An 18,830-nucleotide genomic window follows, 5' to 3' on the forward strand; every position below is an offset into this window, starting at 1 on the left:
TCGTTTTCAATTTTTTCTTTGAGGGCAAAAGGTACCCTCCTAGCTCTTATTTTAATTGGTTGGATTGCTGGATTTAATTGCAGGGAAATGGGGGGACCTGTATATTTCCCTAAAGTGCCCTCGAAAACGTCGGCGTACTTTTCGCAAACGGCTTCCAGGCTGGGTGTTTGAATGGTATTAACCCCTGATAAGGCGATGCCTAGTGGAGTGAACCAGTTAAGCCCTATCAAGTTGGTACGGTTCCCTGGCGTAACTAAAACCTCTAGGGTGCCTTTGAACCCCTTATACTGTACAAGGACCTTGGCTTTCCCTTCCAACGGAATAGGGGTTTTCTGGAAGTCTGCAAGGTGAACCTGAGTTTGTTTCAGGGGAATTTGTCTTCGGCCTTTCTGACAGATCTCCTGATAAGTAGTTAGCGAAATTAAGGAGACCGCTGACCCTGAATCCACCTCCATGTGGCAAGGCACCCCCTGAATTCTGACCCAGACCTTAACCTTGGAACTTATGCAGTTTACCCTATCGATTGTCTCAACCCGGTTGCCTGGTGGGGTTTCCCTGTTGGCCTGGGCAGCTGGCCTACCTGGGGGGTTTGCCTCCACCTCATTGACGTTGTCCCGGCCCTTGCTGCGGCACACCGGCTTGATGTGGCCAGTCTTCCCGCAGTTGTGGCATTTTGCGTTCCTAAAGCGGCAGTTTCCACGGGCATGGTTGCCCCCGCAGCTGGCACAGGCGGCTCGTTGCACGTAACGTGGGGGTGGCGGTGGAGGGTCCCTGGATCCTCGGCGGTCCGACGTTTTTCCCCTCCTCGGCTGTCGGTGCTCCATCCTGCGCTGTAGGGCTTCTCCATCGGTGAAATCTACCGACTCTCCGCTGTCGCTGAAGGTTGCGCTTTCCTGGTAGACGGTCGCCGGGGACTCTGGGGTCGTGTTCGTCGGCTTCTTTTTGTGGCTGTGTTCGTATGCCATGATCTCCCTGGTCAGCTCAGCCAGATTCATGTCGGGTTTGGACGTCAGTTTTTTTTGTAGCTTCTCGTCCCTCAGACCGATCACCACCTGATCTCTGATGCGGTCTTCCAGGTCGGGGAAGCAGCAGTTCCGCGCGGCGTGTCTGACCCCAGCGATGAACTCGTTGGCGGGCTCGTCCTGCCGTTGTTTCTTTTGTGCGAATTGCACCCGCCAGTACAGTTCCGAGCGAGCCGGCATGTAATACTTGTTCAGCTGGTCCACCAGGTCCGCGTAGGAGACTTCCGTGATGGGCACTGGGCTGAACAGCCCGACGGCTGCGTCGTACACCGGGGGCCCGCTGATGTACAGCAGGGCGGCGGCCTTTGCTCGGTCGTCAGTGATCTTACTGACGAGAAGAAATCCTTCAACTTGGCCGAGGTGTGATTGCCATCTCTCGGGATGGCGGGTATCAAACTCCCTCACACGGCCGAAGTTTGCCATGTCGTCCGGTCCTGGGTTGCTCCGATGGAAGTTAAAACTTCCGTGTCAGCTCTTGCCGGGAACTCTCTTCCTCGGCCGTGACTTCAGCTCCGGAGCGATCCCACCTTCGTCGCCAGTGAAGTAGCCGAAGGACCGCTCGGGACGACAGGCTAGTTTAACAACAAGTTTATTAGAGCAAGACAAACAGAGAATAACTTGTCCGGCTTTTATAGCCGGCAGCTGGTAGCGAGGACCAATCAGATGTATTTATTTTGGCGCCGTGTCAGGCAGGGACCAATCGGCGTCGTCTTCTGTTGACAGCTCCGGCTTCCTCGTGGTGTGGTGTTTTGACAGCCGCGAGCTGTCAGTGGCTGCGCCTGCGCAGTGTGGCGGACGCTTTGACAGCTCAGTCTTCTTCACGGTCCGGAGTTTGACAGCCGCGAGCTGTCAGTGGAGGCGCCTGCGCAGTACGGGGAACTTTGACAGCTGTCAAAGTTCCCGCGTGTATTCCTGTCAGGCGGCTTTCCTATATATATGCTTTGACGATACTTTTGTGCTGTTAACATATACACTCAAGGGAATGTTTACATCATGTTACATCATATATAATACAAGCTGGGGCAAGGAATAGGAGCTCACCCCATTGTGCAATGCTTGGTCTCAAACCCAAGCTGTCAGCTTTCCAGTTATCATGCCCGAAATACCTTACATGAGTACAAGATAAAATATTGCCAGGTAGTTCTGTTCCTTCAATGTCAGGCACTTGATGTAGACCTCTGAGAGAATTCTTCACATATATTATTTTTCAGAGAGAATGACAACCGGAGTGTCACTATAGGCAATGCTGGGAGGTAGACAAGCTGTCAGATTAGGTTGGCCTTGACTCTACCTGGCCTTTTGGAGGCACCGCCCTGTTTTCCTGGGCAAAGATGTCAGTAGGTTATTTGAGTCCTTGAAGGGCTGGTTGATTGATTTCCTTGGTTGATATGTTATATTTCTTTCTTTTTGTTTTTAATTCTTTTATTTTGTTTTTCTTTTGCATTGATATTTTAAACTCTGTTAGCTGCTCATCCTCATATTTTCAAGAGGCAGTCTTATAAATCAGCTGAAATAAACAAAAGCCACTTAATTGCATATTTCAGACATGTTACCCCGCAAATGATTGATAGCATCCTATAACTTTACCTGACTATTGCTGTAGTGATGTAAGGCTTGTTTCATTGCTAATGTACCTGCACAAGGGTAGTTGGATAAAGTACCATAGCTCACTAAAAAGGAAATAGTCAGACATAATTTGAGAGAGGTACAACTGGGGTGTCTGTATCTACAGTCCAAGTAGTTCTGTTCTTTTGGTTATCAACCCTCATATCTTTCAGAAGCATAAAAGCTGTTACTAGGAAAAGCTTACAATGATGAACAAGTCTGAATCACAACCCGTGAAAATCCAATCCTAAGGATAGAAATCCATCATTATTGTATTCTTTATTATACATTCATCAATTTGAATATCTCTTTCACTAATGTGGGAACCTCAAATTTCCTTTTCATTTCTTTTCTGTATATTCCTAAACTGTATTAAGTATTTGTCTCTAAAGATTCATTTAACTATATTTTCATATTCAGACATTTCAGCACTCTTTACTTCTACTTAAAATTATGATCTAAATAGCTACTATTTCTAATATTCTTCGTTAAGGTAATATCTTATATACATTACTAATCTTGGCCTATTTATGACTTTGCCAGAGTTTAGAAATCAGTTTTGCTCACTACAGTATCTAAAATGCAGAAAGTAATTGCAGGAAACAGAAAATTAGATAATTATTCTGTAAGAAGATAGAAATAACCATTTTTCCCAAGATGAAAATTTATTCCAATATTAGATAATAACTTGCTTCTGCTAATAAATGAAATACAAAAATGTTTAAATGGAGCTGGGATGAAGTTATGTTTAGAAAGTCTAAAATGGAAAATTCAGCAAATGGGAAAACGTAGTTGATTTGAAAATATCCCTTGTGATTTTTGTTTTGTATTTATATAGGTGGGTTGTGATACCATCTTCATGGTGATATGTACCTCTTTCTTAAGAGATTATTCTCATTTGTACATGATGGAAATAACAAAGAAATTTGTTGTAACAGATAAAAATGAAAATGTGTCTGACTAAACTGTGGATTCATTTGTTTTCAATACTTTTCATAGTTGAAATTGCTTTCTGGATTTACACAATATATTGCATTATAAATTAATAATCTCAGGAGGCTGGCTTCACACAATACACAATGCCACATAAATAAATAAATAGAATCAAGCTTAAAAATAAGCAAACTTAACATACTGTACAAATACGTTCACTGACCTGGTTAAGTTTAGAATTCAAACTCACCATTTGAAGCAATGTGAACTTTATCAAAGGGGCATTTTTCTATATTTTAGATGAATTAAGTTTGGTATTAATGGTATTTCAAATTATGAACTGAAGAACTAACCTCCTCTGAAATAATTATACAAAAATATTGTATGTTCTCTGTAATAATCAATCATTATGTTTCATCAATAATTGACCTATCATTTCTTTAACAAGTTAGACATTTTCTCTTTATCCTAAAAGAAGGAAACCTCTGTGAAATTTACATGGCATGAATTATGAAATGAAAATAGAAGTACATTTTGATGAATTGTGGTGTGCTGTGTTATTCCTTGTTTTGTAACAAAAGATCATGTGATTTCCAAAAATGCTGTCAACAGCTTAACGAGTTCACCAACTAACATAAGCCAGTGAATAAATGCCAACCGAGCAAAAGGAGAAAAAAGAAATGCTATTTTTTCCCCTTACTTGCCTACCTATTTTGGGAGTTCTTTGATCCCCAGAGATCATGGGCTATTTCTGTTTCTAGCTTTGCAAGTATGGCTTTTTGAAAAGCTCACCATTTATATGATACATAGATCATCCAGGTTGTAGAGTCCCAATTGTGTCTTATTTTAAGTACTAAAATATATTTGCAGCATTGCATTTTATTATTGCTGAGTGGCCTTAGAACATCAAAGGCAAAAGTTCAATGAGACTTATTAAACTATTGTATAATTTATCTCCAGGATTATGTTTTATTTATTTATTTTGAAAAGCTTTGCTCTTTCAGTTGACATGAACATGGCCTAAACAGCTCTTGCTAACTCTTTGGCTGGTTCAGCTGAGATCACTATTATCATTATGATAATAATTAATGGGGAATTCTGGAAGTCCTCACATTTTAAAGTTGCTGAGATTGAGAACCACTTGTCTACAGCCATTGAGGAGGGATCTGCATTGGGAGGAGAGAATCAATAACATTTCTTCTTGTTTTCAGCTACTGAAATCTCTGATGTTTCATTTGCTTCCTGCTTTTCTGTGAAGCAAATCTTTGCTTTCTAAAAAGCTGTGCAAAGCATTTGAAAAGACATTATGTTCAGGCATGAGAAGAACACTGTCAAGAACAAACACATTTTGAAACTCATAAAAAGTATATTCAAATATGTAAGTGCCCCATTCTCATGTTTATTTTAGATTTTTTTTCTAAATATTTTGTATAAATGTTCAGTACATCCTTACACATACAGTAATCAATCCATTGTTCATTTCCCCCACATGGCTTGCGCCACAATGAGAGGCATTGAAAAGTAATTTTAAAAAAGCATTAGAAATATACACTTGGGTTAAACCTTTGCCTTTTTGTATCAGATATTATTGTTTAGGCATATGGAGAAGCTGTTATTCCCTAAATTTTCCCACTTCACCGGTTTAAACACAAGAATCAAAGCCTTATCCTTTTAAAATGTGGGTTTTGTGGGTGCACATAACAAAGAATTGGGACTTTGATGACAAGGCCACAGCCACCATCTTGATTTTTTTTAAGCCCTTGCAGATGTTCCTCAAATAATTCCTCTGTAAAGGTGATATCCTTACCTACATGCTTACGTTTCCATCAGTCTGTTTCCCTCTCAGGATAAATGCATGCTATATCAGTGCAGAAAAGGAAATAGAAACCATAAAAAATTAATGACATAAAAAATACTGGTTATCAATACAATTCACTATATTTCTCCATAGCTTTGTACCCTTCCAAAGCATGTGTGATTTTACCACTGCTTTATACATTACTTTTAGTTTTATAAATTTATCATGTTTTCTTGATCTTCTTATTCCTTGAATCTCTCTTTTGTTTTGACCCAACTATAAAATGTATTTTATTTAATAAAAATAAAAGGCTTTCAGAAAGAGACTGGACAACTATTTATCTGAAATGGTATAGGGTCTCCTGCTTGATTAGGAGGTTGGACTAGAAGACCTCCAAGGTCCCTTTCAACTCTATTATTCTATGTTCTATGTACTTCTTTATATGAGGCATTCACTTTTGCATTAATTCCACAATATTCATTAGCAGCCATTCATTCTTCTCTTGTACAGCTCACACTTCTTAGTTTGTTTCTAACTGCATTCTATGTACTTTGATGTTTCTATTAACATATGAATCTCACTTCCATATAATAAAATGGGTAGAAGCACCTTTTAAACACGGCCATTTCCACTTCTTTCAGTAAATATTGATTCCTTATAAAAGACCAGAATATGTATTACACTCATAATACTTCATTTTTAGTAAACATTCATCCTGAGAATCTCCATACACATCCCATCAAATAGCTTGAGGTTTTTTTTGCTCTTTATGTATAACTTAAACTATGCGGTTCTAATAGTGGTTTCTGTGGATTGTGTATGTAGACTCACATCAAAATTAACAAGATGGCAGAAAAAAATGTCATCATGACAGTTCTGCCCCCATTTGAATTTATGTATTAGGAAACACATGTTTAGGCCAGTCAAAATAGGGTTGAACTAACTTCCTACTTCTGAATTTAAAAGAGGGTCATTATTGTGTTAAACTAGCTCCTAAATTTTCATCTAAAATAATGACTTTTTTTTCTAATATCAGTTGAGCCACTAGCAGCATATGGAATGTGCTGTCACAATGTCATAAACCAGGTATTTCAAGAAACCTGCAGAGCCAAATTTGTAGCATATTATTCATGGATTAAGGAGGTGTGCTTAATTCTGGCTTAATCAACTAAATAATAAAATAAAATAATCTAAAATTCTAGATATTCCATTGAGAAACCATGGAAGGACACTTCTATACAGGATAAAATATGGGAAATCTGTTGACATATCATAGATGGTTTCAATAAAAACAGGAAGATAGGTAAGATCTCATGTGTTCTGCTTAAAAGACACAAGTTGCCAAGGGATTGTATACTTATTTTACAAGTCTTATGAAGCTTATATTTTTCAATACATGACTTGGGCTTTCTTTGCCCAGAGATATAAAGTTTCAGAATAGAAATGCTGAATCTTCTGACTTCCATCTTGTTAGTCTCCCATAACAGTGCACACTTTTTAATGAAAGCTTTTCTGAATTTATTAAATGTTAAGGTGCTGTCACATCTTTGTGGTTTTTCATATTTCTTGCACATGGACATGAGACAAGCATTTTGACACTTATGCATACAAGCATGAGTTATATTTTAGTCAAGGCTACCAATCTATTTCTTGAATAAACTTCAAGAAATGAACCTATGTTTATCCGATTAAGATAATCAAATATCATGTATTTCGAAGAGAAAAGGATGGATCAAGGCAGGACATTCAGTCATGTGATAATAGAGTCAGAAAATGTCCAGAAAATGTCACATGAAAATAATATGTTTTGTTGGGATGAAAACATTACAAATGAAATAAAATATTCACATTTTATTGTTTTATATTTGTGTTAAATTTACTAATAACCATATATATATTTATTTATATATTTATATATATATATATATTTATGGCTTTGAGCAAAGACAAAAGAAAAAAGTATAACTTATCCCTGATTGTGCAATTATTGTAAGAATCTGTTTGATGTATTGTTTTTTTCAGCAGCAACATAATCCAACATTATTGTAAATACATTTCATCCTATACAGATGTAAGGTTCCATATTTCAGGGCTTATTTATATTCAGAGAAAAATAGGTCAATTCTCAAAATATGCATAGTCTTTATATTACAGAAATGAGTGAATTGTTTTGTATACATGTGTGTGTGTGTATGTATGAACAATTATGGACACACACACACACACATTCTTATATACATAATTTCAGTTTTATACCCTGTACCATTTTAATTAACTTACAAATCTCAGATTTTGCCCATTCTATTATAAAGTCATTAAAAAGTTTTTAATGGTATTACTGAAAGATCATGTATGTTACGTTTTTGTATAGTACATAAAATAAAATAAACATATGTATAAAAATAGTTCACTACCAACTCCATTATACTCTTATCAAATGTAAACCTTGAACAGTTTTAAAGACCAGGATAAGATCATAATTGTCTGGATAAAATTTGTTATCAGTATTAATATATAGTCAGGGATTTAGTGTATTAAAAATAAATGGACTTGATGTTTACCTTTAAATATTATATCCCTTACATGGGATTCATGACCATTCTATTTTAACTGTTGGAAGCATCATATTCATGGAATAAATGACCACATTAACTTGATTTTGACTTGGGAAGTGTAAGTCAATAACATAATATGTACTTTTCACTAATAATTATGCCTAATTCATGTAGGCACTTAAAATAGCATTGGAAGAAAAATATGTTTACAGGCAGCAGTCCAATCTGGTTTTCAGCTGCAGGGCAACATCCAAAATAGGAAACGAGTGCCTTAAAAAAAAACTATCATGAAATGTAGGCTCAAAAGGTACTCTTTTGAACTCTGCTATACACATTACATATTAAAGTAATGCTACCTTGTGGATTGGAGAAAATCAGTACATTGCTGGAAAGGGTTTGGGATAACCCATGGTTTATATGTTACTAATAGCTATATGACCATTCTCCTGCTTCGATAGCTGCTTCCATTAATGCCTACAAGATAGCCTCAGTTGAATTTCATGTCTCTCTCAACGCATGATTATGAACAAGAGTAAACTTTGACACAGGAGTGTCAACAGAAAAAAACAACCCAATTTACAATTTCAATCCAATGATTAAGGGAAAATGTCATATACAGTAGATATGTCCCAGGATGACAATATACCCCTAAGAGCACTCGCAACATGATAGGCCATGAATAAATGTCCCTAAATCAGTACATTGAGCATTTGAAAAATACTCCTTTTGGAGGCATCTGAAGTCATAAGATGACATGACAAAGCAACTGAAAGAAAAGTTTTACAAAACCCCCACTCTTGATTACAATCTCCCTTTGTTTTGTGTAGACATTAGAAGTCAAAAAGAAAGAAAAATATTAATTTCTATGTTCAATGCTACATGGTGTAATAGAGTATGTTGTTGTCCAAATTATTACACTATACACTGGAATGTGTGTTTTCCTAACAAACAGGATGCTATAATATACTTCTTTTTTAAAAAAAAGATTGCTACAATCAACTGTAGAATTACAGTGAGGACACAGAGCACATATGAAAGACTAATTGAAGCATTGTTAAAACAATTCATTCAATCCATTGAAATAAAACACTTCTAAACTTTAACTCTAGATTCAAAATCAGCATAATAGGAAATGAATTGTGAAAACCATACATTCACATTTATCAATATTCCTTTTCTCCACTTCTTCTAATATTGCTGACTGAATCTTTTAGTTGCATTGAGGGCACAGGATATTTCTGGTTCATCTTTTCATTAGTTTTCTGTCCCCCACTTTCCCCATCTATTATGTCCGAGCATGCATGGAATATTTCTTACAGTGTCCAGGACAAAGAATAAAAAGATAATAGCATTGCTGAAATACACATAGCAGGATCAAACATACAAATCTGCATAAAAACACTGCATGTAAAAGTAGCATTTTAGAATGCAAGCCATTGCATTACAATTATATTGTATTTTATATCTTATAAAAAATTTTAAATGTTTACATTTTGGCATGAGTAGCTGAAACTAAATTTCTAAACAAATACTTTGCAATGATACATCACACAGGAGCTTTTTTTGTTATTATTACTTGGGTCTAAAAAGTTATTTACAACAAGATGAGTGAGTCTTCACTATTTACTGTTCTTACTAGTATTTGTAAACAGTAAAAATTTCATTGACCCTTCAATCTAAGCCTTAACATAAAAGCACCAAAAAAATAATCTGGACCTCTAAATTACGTTTCAATTGTAGTTGACTAAGAAAGGTTAAAAAGCACTTGTTTTAGAGGCGCTATTCCAAGCTAGCAGGTATTCTATGAAAGCTGTTCTTATTTTCTGGCTTAGCTCCTGGAATTCATAATACTGTCATTTCTTAAAAAATAGATTCAAATCAGGAAAGTTTATATTTTTTAACTGTTAAAAATAAATATTACAACTGTTTTTAGACTCTGATTTGTTTATAAGAAACAAAGACAAGACATTTGGACTTCTCTCTCTTTTTTTCTTCTATCTGTCTTTACAATGTACATTCAATTGTGTGAGTTAAGTTTGTCTACAATTTTCTTTTTTTATTGTAGACAGCTGGGAACTATGCAAAATTCAGTTCTAACAGGTGTCCTCGAATAGTTTCAGTCCGTTTCAATGCTTCTGCTTTATTCAGTCTACATGAATCATAGGTTTGAAGCAAACCGTGGTTTATCTCCCTCTAGTTCAGTGTTTAAGACTGTGGAAGTATCTCTTTGTAGCCCAGCTGTGGATGGCATTGGTCCTCGTGTTGGTGGAATTGCTCCTGAAGACATCTGTCGGAAGAGGGACACTCTCTGGGGGACTGTGCCTTTGCTCCCACTCTGGATTCCTGTGCTTTGAAGAGCAGACACTGGCTGTGGAATGGAAGCTAAAGATTCTCCCACTGTTGGATGTGGTCTGGTAATTATAGTAGAGACCTCATGGGGCAAAGAAGGCTGTGAGGCTGACAGGGGGCGTACTTCTCTTGTCAGGCTAGCATTGTGAAGAGTTTGTGTACTCTTATGGACGTCGCTCTTCTGGGACCCACTGGGCATTTGCTGCAGCTGCTGTGGCTGTTGGAGCTGCTGTGGTTGTTGCAGCTGCTGTGGTTGTTGCAGCTGCTGCTGCTGCTGCTGCTGTAGCAGTGACAACTGTGAAGCAGTAGGCGTTGCATACTGAAAGGTTCGGCCAGCTAAAGGACTCTGTACTGATGGACTACAGATTGTAGAAGGGTAGGAGCATGGTGAGAAAACTACACCCTGTTGAGGTGTCTGTGTGCTCGGTGTTGATGAATTCAAGCTCCCATGGGAGAGGTTGGTCATAGCATAGACAGGTGTTGTCTGTGTCCTCATTTGCATTGATGAAGTAGTAGCTGAAGGGCTTGAATTCAAAGCAGGTGTTTGTGAAAAATTTGCTTGCCCAACAGTCTGTACCATCTCTCGGTCATACTTCACTATCTCTTTCAAAATTTCACTCTCCTGATTGTTGAAAACACCAGTATTGAGGTCTTTTTGGAATTTCTGGAGTAGAAGTGAATTCTTCTTTCCTTCAGGGAATGAAATTGACATAACACACCATGCAAGTTAGCAGTTATTCAACATAGGAATACATTTCTGCTTCTCTATCTCTAAAATGCATCTTTGCATCACAGTAATGATAATTAGTAATGGTTATAAGAACAAAAGAAAATCAACAATTCATTTCTAGCTCTATCCTCCATATAAGCTTAATAACCTTCATTTTCAAGAAGAAATTCTTCAAGAACCCATAATGAAGAGCCCTCCTGGCTTGAAAAAGGTCCATCCAGGATCCTGTTCCCCATACTGGCCACCAATGTAACTCAATAAAGCATAACATCGATCCATGAATCCTGTTCTACTTATGGATCCAATAGCGTTCAGTGACAAAGAGTTCCTATTTGGTATTAAGACTAGAAGCAAAATTTGTCAATCCCTTTCTCTTCTCTTTAGCTTCAATTAATTTAATTTGGTTTTTTTTTAAATTTTACTTAAATGTATTAGCCACCCAACTCCAATGGACATTTTAAGGGGCAGAATTCATAGCTGTGGGGAAAGCATCATACCAATAAGAATATTGCTATTGTATCACTGAGTGATCTTGCTCTCAATCACAAAAGCTACATACACATTTTTGAATGTGGGCAATGTTTGTGTGCAATATGAAGAAATATACTGCAAATACTCTCTGGAATAATTTGGTTGCACCCAATGAACTTTAAGAAGACTCCTGAATAATTAACCAAGACCAATGTGAAGAAATACTTGGAGATTTTGCATTTGTAATTGTGTATGTGTGCTTGCTTGTTTGTTAGTTAATATCCAAATATATTCACAAACCAATAATAACATGTTACCAAAACTGTAAAAAGCCAAGCAAATGGAGTAACTAGATTTTAAAACTTTTTTCTATTTCTTTGTCAAGCTGTCCTAAGTTCTCAAATGCTAAACATGTTAAATAAATTATAAATGCATGTGACTATTTAACATGTTTCTTGAAAGCAGTTATTCAACACTGGTAATGAAGGACCAACAAATTGAGAGGAGTAATCTTTCCAAATGTATGTCAATAATATGGAAATAGAACATATTATGTAACACCTGACTATAATTTCGCTAGTATTAAGTGTTATAGGACTGTGTTACATATTTAATCCAATGCCCAAAAATAAATGTCACATTTCAGTAATAACTGGATTGTTTCTTGTAACTAATATTTTCTGCAAAGCCACAATTATAACAATTGAACATAATTTCATATACTTATATGAATTAGTGGCAATCCCTAACCTTGACACAACCTGAATATAGACTACTGTTCTGTAATATCACAGAGCTAGAAGTATTTAGAAAGGATACATTCATATAAACTTGATCAATTGATTTGATAAGGGATCATGAAACAGAGACTTGCCTGAAACTGTGTACTGGATCCTGCCTGTTTTGTTGGGATTCCATTTTGTATGGAAATAAGGAAGTCTAACTTTAGGAGCAGGAATTTGTATATATGCTTCCTCTTTGTCTGGACTGACCCTGATTAGTACTTGGATAAAAGACTACTAAGAATTCTAGAACCATAACTTAGACTGAGAAATCAGAAAAAGTATCTGGAAGACAATGGGAAATCTCTACCATGGTCAGGAAAATGGCATGAATGCCCCCATATAGTCACCAGAAGTTGAGCTTCACAAATGGGTATCCTTACTTTTCTCTCTCCATTCATACATTGATCTACATACACACATGATGTCCAAAACAACATCATCATGACCATGATGATAATGATGAGCATGGTGATGATGATAATGATAATCATGATGATAATGATGATCATGATCATCATCTCAGAGATAGTTATTTATACATAATCATTCAAACAAATCAAAATGGAAAACTATAGCCTATTAAGTTTCTTGACCTTAAAGAGAAAAAGAGCTTGATAAAAAATTTAATACCCACCTATCCTGTCTAATCTGTCAATGGCCACTGTTTCAAATGCTCGTCTCATCATTGGATATTCTTCCAAAACTTCATTGAAGTTGTCCACAGAGAGAGAATATAGGCGGCAATATGTGTCTGCTCTCACGCTAGCAGTGCGACGGCCCTTAGTCAAAAGGCAGATCTCTGGAAGAGTTAAAAAGAACATACAAGAAGGAATGCAGAGGAAATATGTCAGAGCAAATTCAAATCCAGTTAAAAAATTTTTTCCAGTCTATTCAGTGTCAGTCTAGGAGTGTTGGGACTACAATGTGGTGACCAGAAGTTGCAATGTTAATACATAAAAAAGTTTCTAAATTGCTGTGATCAATGGCAAGTCTTAATATATTGAATATTTAAATGAAAGCTTATAATTTATTAAAGCAAAACATTTCCATGGAATTTAACATCTGTATGAAGTATCTCTATACAATCACAGAAGCTTCTAATTTCCCCCACACAAAACATTTTTTAAACCAAACAATTTTTAATATCCAAATGGAGATTATCCAAGTTTGCTTGACATATTCTGATGCCCTTGAATGTTCAGCTGCTATAATTTTCTACCTTCCCTAAGATCAACTACCTCTCCAAAAGTTCTCAATTGTATCTTTACAAAACAAAAACAACAGGAATAACCTGTGGAATAGGCTGGGCCAAGAGACTGGCCCAACCTCAAGCAATGAATATGCATGACTAAAGACAGACTTAAAGCTTACTTTCTAATTCCAGTGTAATACCCCAACAACTATACCATGTGATTCTCAAGATTTTCTGAAATATCCTCAGTTCTCAAGATTTTCTGAAATATTAAATACACTAAATAATTAAAGTTCAAGGGGCATGTGAAGATGTTTCCCATTTCTTCCATACATAAAATCTTACTAAAGTTGTCTTATTTCTAAATTCTGTTTCTTTTCCTATGGAATTTTTAAAATAGCTATATTTACATTCCTACCTACCATATGGAAGCACATTAGGCTTTTACTATACCAGGAAAAGGAGTTTAATTTGCTGTAGTTCTTGATGAGTTTTAAAACCGAAGGTGATAGAAAGAAATGTGCAAACCTCTTCAACATTTTTTTAAGGTTCCAGATTATGCATTCCAGAAAAAGAGTTCAGGGATATTCTTGTGCCATAAGAACAAAATAATTGTTCAGTCTTTGAGAGAAAAACATTCATACACTTTTAAAAATGTCCTTAGCTAATACCCAACAGTTTTCTCATCAAACCTCAATTTGAGATATGAAAAAGAAAGATGATAAAGCATGTTGATAGTAACTGGGAAGATTACCAAGATCTTCTGGAAACTGGATTACCAAAATTCAGAAATTGCATCACTTCCTTACCATAAAGGTTAGGGTCTCTCAAGTTTTTTTTAAAAAAATCTTATAGCAGAATTCAGTTCTCTGATTCCTTTAAAAGGATCAGCCTTTACAGAAGTCCGTTTTTAGTATCTTCAATAACCAGGCATAAAAAACAATAACAAGGAGATAAACATTGTCATGATTTTGGTATCTAACTTCTTTTTTTCCTAGAGTAAAGGACAAAAACATAGAGCTATGTTCTGTTTATAATTACCGTATATACTTGAGTATAAGCCGACTCGAGTATAAGCCGAGACCCCCAATTTCACCCCCAAAAACTGGGAAAAGTTGTTGACTCGAGTATAAGCCGATCCGCCGTTCTGCATGCCTCGGAGGCTGGATCCGCGCTCTGCAAGCCTCTGCCGCCAGGCAGGTCTCCGTTTTGTTCTGGGACTAGTTCCCTAGCCTTTTGGAGCTTTTGGTGTTCGCCCATCAGCTGTCTACGGGGAGGCAACAAAGCTGCCTCTCTAGGCTTTGAGAAAAGGCCCCTTGCACAAAAGGCAGCTTCAGGACGAGCTTCCAAAAACCCTTTCCTTCCTTAACGCCCTCCCCACCTTCCCCCAGAAAGCCATATTTCTTTTTTTTTATTGAAAATTTTTATTGAAGTTACAATATTATCCCCTCCCCAACCCACCCCAGAACCCCTCCCCCTCCCCCATATTTCTTCAATAAAAACATAAAAAGCTGGTTGGGATGTACTCGCTGATTCCCCCCCCCTTTTTTTAGATGCTAAAACTAAACTCTCCCTCTGCCTTCCAACCAATATCCCTTTTTAAAATCTTACCTTGGCTCCAGATGGAAGAGTAGAGGAACTAAGCTAGTAAGGAGAGAATTTTTTTCTGCAACTTTTTACTCCTGAAGTAGTAGTAGTAGTAATAGTAGTAGTAGGAATAATAATAATAAATCCCTAAAAGTTGTGCCAGAAAATGGAGGACGCTGGGTCTTTGCAAGTTTTAGCTGTCTGTCAGACTGCCTGAAAAGGGCGGCCTTCAGGCAGCCAGGCGGACAGCTAAAGCTTGCAAAGACCTAAAAGTTGTGCCAGAAAATGGAGGACGCTGGGTCTTTGCAAGTTTTAGCTGTCTGTAGAACTGCCTGAAAAGGGCGGCCTTCAGGCAGCCAGGCGGACAGCTAAAGCTTGCAAAGACCCAGCGTCCTCCATTTTCTGGCATAACCTTCGGAGATTACTTTAAAAAAAAAAAAACTTCAGAGGAAAAACAGCTGCGCACAAGTCCTCGGTAAGTTTTTTTGTTGACTGGAGTATAAGCCGAAGTGGAATTTTTCAGCCCAAAAAGTGGGCTGAAAAATTCGGCTTATACTCAAGTATATACGGTATGCATCAATAGCATTGATATCTAGAGAATTTCTGTAATTACTTGGTCTTTCTGAAAAATTATTCCCTTTATGATTGTTTAAAGGAAAGCTAATTATTGTTGTAATGAGAGCAACCAAGCTAAAGTAACTCCAGAAATACTAAAACATTGTAAGCCAAATTTCACAAAATAGACTTAGGAGTTAAGGTTAAATGGAACAGGCTTGATTAGTGTTTTTCTTAAAATAGATGGCAATTATGAGATGAGAAATTCGGAAAGCAAATAATCATGTGCAGTCATTAAACTATTCATGTGTGCAAAGATTCAATAAGAAGACGTACATATCTGCAGTCTTCTATAATTCACAAATGAAAATTTTATAAAATGAGAAACCAGGAAAAATGCAGGCTCTGTCCAGGTAAATTATTCAATAGAAAAATCCTAGAAGATTGAATGGGATTCAAATTCTAGAAAACTTTACAGAATTGCATGATTACATCTGACCAATTTCCCACCATGCAAAATTCTAATTTACTTACTTACCTATTCAACAATCAACTGTACAAATACCACTGCTTGAGAAGCATCTTTACTTAATCTAAAAGCTCTTTAGATAAGACTGCTCAACACTAGCTCTAGCAAACTTTTGGGTAAATCTTCTTTCAGTTAAAATAAGTTTAAAAAGTGGCTGTGGACCATCAGCAGCACACGATCTCGTCAAGACCAGATTGTGTAGCAGACTTCTCCCTATGTTGAATTCTCATTCACAATTTTTTAAAGAGAAACTCTGGACTGAAAGCAAAATTTAACAAAATAGACCATTTTGGATTTGGGGCCAAAGATTCTGACTTGATTTGGAATATATTGGTCTCTGTAATCTGTAAAAAGGTAAAGGTAAAGGTTCCCCCGCACATGCGTGCTAGTCATTTCCAACTCTAGGGACCGGTGCTCATCTCTGTTTCAAAGCCAAAGAGCCAGTGGTTGTCCGAGGATGTCTCCGTGGTCATGTGGCCGGCATGACTAGACGCCAAAGGCGCATGGAACGCTGTTACCTTCCCACCGTAGTGGTCCCTATTTTTCTACTTGCATTTTTATGTGCTTTCGAACTGCTAGGTTGGCAGAAGCTGGGACGAATAACAGGTGCTCACTCAGTTATGCAGCACTCGGGATTTGACCTGCCAAACTGCCAACCTTCTGATCGACAAGCTCAGCGTCCTAACCCACTGAGCCACCGTGTCCCTTAATCTGTAATCCAGTACTATATACTCTATCTATTAGAGGATTTCTCAAATAATGACCTTGTTAAAGGCCTTGATTATTCATCTGAAATATTTTTTTGAATAAAGATGGCTGATATGTAAGTTTATTTTTTAACTTTCAATTAATACAACTTGATAGTGAACTGCAATTCTTTTCTAAGTCAGATCATGAAGAGAGAAAAGATGCCATATTTTATTTTACACCTGTCTCCTAAAGACCAAGATGCTTGTGTGCTTTCCTGATCCCAAAGAAATAAAGATAATTTAAGTGAAATGATGAAACCATCCTAGATCAGATGAAAAATAATTATTAAAATAATTATTTTAAATAATCTCTATTCAGTGAAAGGAGATTTTATAATCCGTGCTGCCACAAAATACATTCAAACAGTTGAGGCCAGAAATAGATACTGTGGCTCCCAGAAATATTCTTTAGTATCCACCAGGCTCAGTTTTGTTCTGAGTTCTTAAAATATATATTTGTATTAAAAATAAACAAAAACCTACCATGTTGCAATGTAAAGAACTAGGTTTGAGTTTACATAAATGAATATACCAGGCTTGCAAACATCCCATCTGAATGGTAAATAACATTGCATTAAAATTTGCTTTACATTCTAAGGACCCATATCCTTTTCATATGAGATTTGAAATATCAGGGTCAGATTGTAAACAAATCCTAAATTTGTTACAGTTTAATTGACTGCATTTTTAAGTTGAATACACCTTTGATACGATTATTCCCCATGAACGTAATAATTTTCCCCTTTTGACAGATTAACATCACAAATTGTAGCATATTTGGGAGTGAGGGTGGTCCAGATGTCTCTTCTAATGTTTAGGTGGCCTGCTTCCTCAATATAAGGTAATAATATGAGTTACATCACTCTTTCAATTTGTCCTTTGCTCCAGAAATCTTACCTGTTAAATAATTGCACATTATATCCCTCAAAAACTGTTTTGAGATTGGTTCCACTCTATGTAAATCACATTCAATTGAATTTGCTACACAAATTTGAACCAGTAATCTGAACCAGGTATGAGAATTCCTCCTTCATTCCCAAATGCTGTTGCTTTTCCGAGCTGAAATAAAAAAATGTTCACTCTTGGAGCAACATAATGCCTAGCTTGCAATGCAACAATGATCCAATTGTTGCCAGATAATTGTCCACATAAAACTACACCTCACGATGTAATTAGTTATCATGCAATGTCACATCAATATTTGATTAAAAACAGAAAATAAATGCTCAGTGAAGAAACATGAAGTCATTTCAAGGCAATGATCTGCCAAATCTTCTGTGCCTTGGCAGATCTGTATTTCCCTGATCTGCTGATGATTGGCATCAAGCCTCCAAAGTAATAAAATTTCAGTTCTCCACTTTGAATGGGAAATGGATGTTGATTGCAATTGATGACTTCTAGGGGACCTGGGATTGGAGTACTGAATACCCTTGTTCTTCTTGATTTCTTGAGATTTCTCTATATCAACAATCATGCTATTCTTTTTGCCTGATTATAGAAATTGGGAATGGAGAGTACAATATTCTGATGGTTTTATGGCTGGTTCCAGGCAATGTTGACAGAAGAGAAGAGATTAAGAGTCTCTGAGTTTCCTTCTTCCAAAATAGAGAGAAACTGGTCAACCATCTAAATTTCCATGGGTAACATTTATTATTTTAAAATGTTATAGAAATCATGGTGAAAAGTTAAGAAAATAACAGGTATTTTACTGCTTGGTATTTTATTTTATTTTTAATTAAGCACCTTATCAAATGAATTATTTTTGTGATGAATGTTATTGATCATTACTTCTAATGTTATCCATCCAGAATCTCTCTGGCAAGTGGGTAACTTATATGAAATCAGACTGATTCATAGGTTATGTTAGTTTAGCTATATTTTATAGCCTAAAGTACTCCAAATTGAATCAGGTCTGAGAGTTTTAGAATAAATTGATCTAGAAGTCTGGACTGAGTCAAATCAATTTTCTG

At 36.7% G+C, this 18,830-nt stretch overlaps 1 protein-coding gene across 1 annotated transcript in view; it reads right to left on the bottom strand.

Annotated features, from left to right (window-relative positions):
* Positions 1-10,071: 10,071 nt before the first annotated feature.
* Positions 10,072-18,830, bottom strand: part of HCN1 (hyperpolarization activated cyclic nucleotide gated potassium channel 1) — a gene marked incomplete at both ends in the record, with an annotated part of 171,775 nt that continues 163,016 nt past the window's right edge. Inside the window, 2 exons of the mRNA XM_081320220.1 lie at positions 10,072-10,952; positions 12,883-13,047. Of these exons, the coding sequence (XP_081176346.1) occupies positions 10,072-10,952; positions 12,883-13,047 (1,046 nt within the window). The remainder of the gene's footprint in view (positions 10,953-12,882; positions 13,048-18,830) is intronic.

The sequence above is a fragment of the Vipera berus genome, assembly GCF_964194415.1.
Source record: "Vipera berus genome assembly, chromosome: 2".
NCBI lineage: Eukaryota > Metazoa > Chordata > Lepidosauria > Squamata > Viperidae > Vipera > Vipera berus.